Source organism: Entamoeba invadens (genome assembly GCF_000330505.1).
Source record: "Entamoeba invadens IP1 unplaced genomic scaffold scaff_1105074726553, whole genome shotgun sequence".
NCBI classification, from domain to species: domain Eukaryota; phylum Evosea; order Mastigamoebida; family Endamoebidae; genus Entamoeba; species Entamoeba invadens.
Window position 1 is genome coordinate 48919 of NW_004440250.1, and position 6162 is coordinate 55080.

Here is a 6162-nt window from a genome sequence, read left to right on the forward strand (position 1 = left end):
AAATCACCAGAAAAGATGGAGTCTGGAAGTGTTCGTATGCCATTCATATCCACCTCTTCCAGAAATATATTGTCTTTAAAGACACTGTATCCATACGTAGTAAGTTTTGATAACTTCGCCTTCTTGAGCGCAGCACCAGCAAACGCGTAGTTGCCAACATCATGCAAGTCATCCGAAAACTCAAACTTTGTGAGTAAAAAGCACTTCAAAAAGGCATATTGTCCAATGGAAGTGACTGTTTTTATGTTCGAAATTTCACTTAAAAAATAGCACTTTTGAAAAGCATATTCACCAATAATTGATATTTTTGTCGATACAAATTTGGTCAAGTCACTCGTGTCAAAGGCATACTTGTTGACTTCCACCGGATCTGTTGATAAAAATGTGATTGTTGAAATTTTCGATTTTTGGAAACCCTTCTCCTTGACACAATGGCAATGAGAAGGAATTGTGATGTCCCCACTACACTCAAGTGGAGATGAAGTGTATACGCAGTTGCTTACTTGGTCGTATTCAATCACACAATTCGAAGAAACAAGTTGTATAAATAATATGATAAAAAGTTGTTGAAATGGATTCATTTGCAATATTTAAATCAATAAATTTATTAAGTTGATAACGAAGGTAATTGTATGGAAGTTTAAGACAAACCCTAATTCACTATTTTTGTTTTCAAAACTACTTTTCGTTATTTATTTCAATATTTAATTAAAAATTATCAAAAAAATAAAACAAGATTTATCATAATCAAAAAATTGAAAATTTTACTCATAGTACAGAATGTTTATTAATTTATTTGTTCTCCACATATTTATTTTATAACCCGAATTTTTATTTTTTTACAAAATTAAAATACAATCAATTTTTAAAAGTTATCACTTTTGTTTCTGTTCAATCATCTCATTTACTGAAGCTGCATTCAAGGCTATCGATACTAACAACAACGGTAAACTCCAATAGGAAGAAGTTGAAGCTGTAATTGTTGTTAAGAAGGAAATCAAGAACGAGAAACTTGTTCAGTTGATAATAAAGGCTGTTGATGTTGACAACGACGGAATTATTGACCTTCCAAAGTTTACCGAGTTTTATCCAGCTATTATTTGTATTGATCTGGCTGATTCCAAAGTTGGTCTTAAAGTTTTTTACATGTTAATGAACGCCGATAAAATTGGAAAGTTTGATAAAAATGAAGTAGCTGTTTTCTTGAAGAAGGTTGGATGTGAACAAGTTGTTAAACAAGTCATTAAAAGTTGATGCCAATGGTGACGGATACGTTATTGTGGAAGAGTTCTGTGCTATCTTACTTTAATACAAAAAAATTTTACAACTTTATTATGATTTTGTTTTTATTTTTAAAATTAAATATTGTCTTATATAAAAATCTTTCATAAGGAATCTGGACTTTGGTCCAAATAGACTTTGGTTCAAATAGACATTGGTTCAAATTCTTGATTGGAAAATAATTTGAAACAATAAAAAATTTTTATATCCCAAAACTGCTTCAAAAAATAAAATAATTTTTTTCTCGAAAATATTTACAAAATTAATTAAATTTACAAAAAATTATATAAAACAATTTTAAAAACTTATATTTGTATTTATAATTTAGGTTAAACGAATTCTATAATTTTAGATTATTTAATCACCAACTTTTAAAATTTTAATAATTAAATGGAAGAAGAAACATACCGCTTTTTCGATAATACAAACAAGCCAAGAAGAAACGAACAAGTTCACCAACTTCTGTCGTTAGGGCGAAAATGTTATGCTTTCAGTAGAACATCAAAAGATGGAACACTTGTTTATCAGTGTAGTGGAGACGGGTGTCACGTTTTAGTCAAAATAGACAATACAACAAAGAAGTCTACTGTAGAAGGAGTTCACACATGTGCACTTGATCACGAAAAGTTGTTTCGAGCAAGATGTAGGAGGGAAATATTAACAAGAGAATTGAATTTGGAAAAAACGCAAAATCCTAGAATTCTCGTCAACAAAATTATTTTACAACCAGACTGCGATCAAGCATCTAAAAAGGAAATTGAAGCATGTACAAAATTTGCTTCTAGACTACAAGATCGACTTTTGGGTTCGGGAAATGAAATATATCAAAATGCTAAAATTTCTGATTGTTTGAAACTTACAATTGAACCGAAATCTGAAGTGAACGAAAACAACAATTTCCTTTATTATGATTCAATTGACGAAGACCCAAACATGCCCCGTATCATTATCTTTTCTTCTGCACATCAACAGCACATTGCTTTTCATTCAAAAGAAATTTTCGCAGATGGAACATACCGGATTACTCCAAGTGATGTTAATTGTGTATATACTATACATTCACTTGTTGAAGATCATGTGTTTCCTGTTGTGTTTTTTCTTTTACCAAATGAAAAAACAGATACGTTTACATTTGCATTTTCAAAAATTTCCACGTTTTTTCCTTCTCTTTTAGTTGCCCATACCGATTGTCAAATTGCTGCAATGTCTGCATTTCGGTCGGTTTTCAAATGCGAAATCAAAATTTGTTTGTTTCACCTCAATCAGGCGGTGTACAGAATGCTCGGCAAGGTTGGTTTATCAACACAATACCAAATCAATTCCGTTCTTCACACATGGGTGCGACGATTGTTTTCAATACCATTTTTACCACAAAGTGAAATTAACAGTACATTTGAAAAATACTTTGAAGAAATGTCATTATCTGAACAGTATGGTGTACCAGAAAACATCAAAACCAAATTTCAAGAATTGCTTATTTATTACAAGAGATTTTGGTTGGAAAAAATTGATTGTTCGAACTGGTGTCAGTTTTGTGAACAAAACCGTACTAATAATTTCTCTGAAGGTTTTCATAGTGGAGTTGGTTATCTTATTACTGTCGCGCATCCAAAATTGTTCGTTTTAATCGACTTTTTAAGAAAAATTGAAAACAAAACAAAAAAAGAATGGGGGGAACTTAATATAGGAACTGTGTTTAAAAGATATAAAACCAACATGAAAGAATTGCAGTCAAACATTAGTGTTGCCATGGAAAACTATAATAAAGGATTGTTTGAAAACCCGTTGAGATATTTGGATGCGATATCAATTCTGTACATTAAGTACAATCTCCAAATCAAGTGCGCACGGGCAAACAATTCATTTAATACGATTACTCGTTCTAAGAAGATGAAATTGGAAATTGAGGCATTAATTGAAGAACAAGAACAGTGTGTGTTTGATGAAGAAGGTTCAGAACTACATGATTCGGTGTTGTACCATTAAATTTGGCAACAGAAAGTGATTTTTCTTCTATCCAAGAAATCAACGAAATGTGTTCTCACCTTAAATGCAATGAATCAGGTTCAATCTCAAAGCACACTCGTGAAATACAAACACAAGTTTCCAAAACCCAATTATTCCGAGAAAAAGAACAAGAAGAGAAAGTGACAGATATGGTATGTGAATTAAAAAGTTTTGAAAAACGTAAATCAAAGTTATCAAAAAAAATTATTGAAGAAAAAAAACCCAGAAAGTTGATTGAAGAAAACAAATTACAAAAGGTTGGCAATAATAAAAGAAAAAAACCTTATAATCATCGTATTTTTGAAAAATTAAAACAAGCACGAGGAAAATAATTATTATTCTTATCTTTATTTAATTACAAAGTTTCATTTTGTTTTTAAAATAATAATAATTGTGTTTTTTTCAAACTATTGTTTATTTATTATTTACTATTATTATTTAAAATTAAACTAAATCTAAAGTGTGTTAAATTGTGTGTTTTGATTATATTATACAAATATAATTACACAAATAATACAAAATAAACATACAAACACTTTTAAATAAATAAAATATTTATTATATCTGTTAATAAAAATGGTAAGAGTGTTAGATATTTGAGTATGATTTAATTATTTTCACTGTTATAAATACGATGTTATAATTTGTAATTTAAACATATATTTCCATTAATTTACAATTAAGTATCAAAACAAGATAAGTTGTTATTAAAATAATAAATGTTGTTGTATAATGGATATTAATTACAAAATGATAATAATTTAAAAATTTAAGTTAAGACAATAAATATATATGAAATTAATTTAAAGTGTAATTTATTTATATTAAAATGCAGTTTTGAAACATAAAATATTTTTTCTTTTTTTTCTTATTTTTAACTTGGAAATTTGAACCAAAATCCATTTAGACCAAAGTCCATTTAAACCAAAGTCAAGGAATCCTTTCATAATATATGAAGATTGTAATATATAAATATAATATAATATTTTATGTATATATATATTATATTTAAAAATTAATTAAAAACACAAAATTAATTAACGTTTTTAATGAAAAAAAAAATTCAATTTAAAAACAATGACATTTGGTACAAATGTTATTGTTGATGTGTGGGTTTAAAAATGTCGAATCGTTGACAAAAGTGGTGTTTGCTGGAATTAATGACAAAAATGACACATTTGCTAAACCAGCAAAGAAAAAAGTATGGGAAAGTGTTTTTGATAATCTCATTGAAGTAAAAATTGCTTGATTTGGTTCATAAAGATAATAATAAACTTAATTTAATTGAAACGGTATGTTAAGTTTTATGTACACATTTGTACAATGAGAAAAAACCACTTACGTCTATATAACCACTTTGTCTTGTTATATTTATTCAAAATAATAACGATATAAGAGAAAGTATAATACATATTACCGCCTCTGACAGAATAAGTCTCCACAGGCATTTCCAGTAATCATGGTAAATAGTACCATAAGTTTAATTATATTATAATAATTTGGATCTATAAAACCAAAAACAATCGGTTAAAAAGACGAAAGCGGTTTATTAACTGTAGATTGGATAATATCATAGAATTTTGTTTAAATTGATATTTGTTTATAATTGATTTATTTTCATTATGACATCTCACATAACTGCTTAAAATATTTTTTTTGAAATAAAAAAATATTATTGTTTTATTATTATTATAATACGTCTAGAATAGTTATTATTATTTTTTAGTTAATTATTCAAAAAAAACAATTAACAATAATGTTACAATTTTCGAAAATTCACAATTTTAGCGTGGAAAGTATTTATCAAGTTGACATTTTATAGTATTCAAAAGTGATTAATTAAATTAACATTTGGAGATGGATAGCATATCAAGTTGCCCCAATATACCACATGCAATAAAGATCACAAGCTAGGTCCATCTACAAATACATTGTCGCACGGTCTTAGAAGGGAATTAATACAAGTAAAACCCTGTGGAACCATGCTTTGATTGTTTCATTTATCGTTTGGTTTAAATACATAACACTTAACCCTCTTTTTATCTTAAACTATTGCCAAACTATTATTTTTATAATTTAATAATTGTATATAAACCAAAAAAAACACATATGATAATAACAAATCTATTATATATTTTTAAACAACATTTTTGCTTTATAGCGTTTTGCCAAATATTTGAGGAAGTGCAAAGTTTGGCAAACTTTACACTTTCTCAAAAATTAAATTATAATTTTTAATAAATCTGAATCAAAAAACAACTATAAAAATTAATAAAATAATTGGAAAATGCTATAATTTAATAGTTATATAGCTATTAAACAAACTATGCATATTTATTTTTTTGATAAAAATGAAAGGTAATCAAAAGCTATTTTCGACTTGTTGTGTTTTTTTATAAACATGTTCCACAAATCAAAAAATAATTGATTTTCTTTTCATTTGAGTTTACACACAACAACATAAAATGTAAATTATACGTCTCAACATTTGTTTGAAATTGACACTATTTCCACCTTTAAAAATCAACAAAAAATATTTTAATCATATTTTTTATGAGTTGATACACTGCTAGATTATTTTTCTAAATGGAAAACAATCAACACAATTAACATAACAATATAAAACGTTTTAAACAAAAAACTGACAAGTGATTACAAATACAAATTACTTGACAAAAACGACATTAATTGAATAAATATACATATTTTTTTGCTTTGATTGTAATTTAAAAACAAAGAAAAACATTATCCATAAATGATTATAGTATAACAAAGATTGTTAAATTGTTTTTTTGATTAATTGATTTGTTAATGTACAATCATTTCGATTATGAAAGTTTAATTGAAATAATAAAAATATCATCGAAAAAAGCA

General features: G+C 26.8%; 2 protein-coding genes across 2 annotated transcripts; one reads left to right on the forward strand and one right to left on the reverse strand.

Moving 5' to 3' along the window:
- Window positions 1–3: 3 nt before the first annotated feature.
- On the reverse strand, window positions 4–581 carry EIN_330790 (hypothetical protein; the record flags this gene model as incomplete). The annotated part of the gene is made up of 2 exons (XM_004255488.1): window positions 4–55; window positions 97–581. 2 exons carry the CDS (start codon window positions 579–581, stop codon window positions 4–6), a joined length of 537 nt encoding a protein of 178 aa, XP_004255536.1.
- Window positions 582–1671: 1090 nt separating this feature from the next.
- Window positions 1672–3267, forward strand: EIN_330800 (hypothetical protein; the record flags this gene model as incomplete). The annotated part of the gene is made up of 1 exon (XM_004255489.1): window positions 1672–3267. One exon carries the CDS (start codon window positions 1672–1674, stop codon window positions 3265–3267), a length of 1596 nt encoding a protein of 531 aa, XP_004255537.1.
- Between the last annotated feature and the right edge of the window lie 2895 nt (window positions 3268–6162).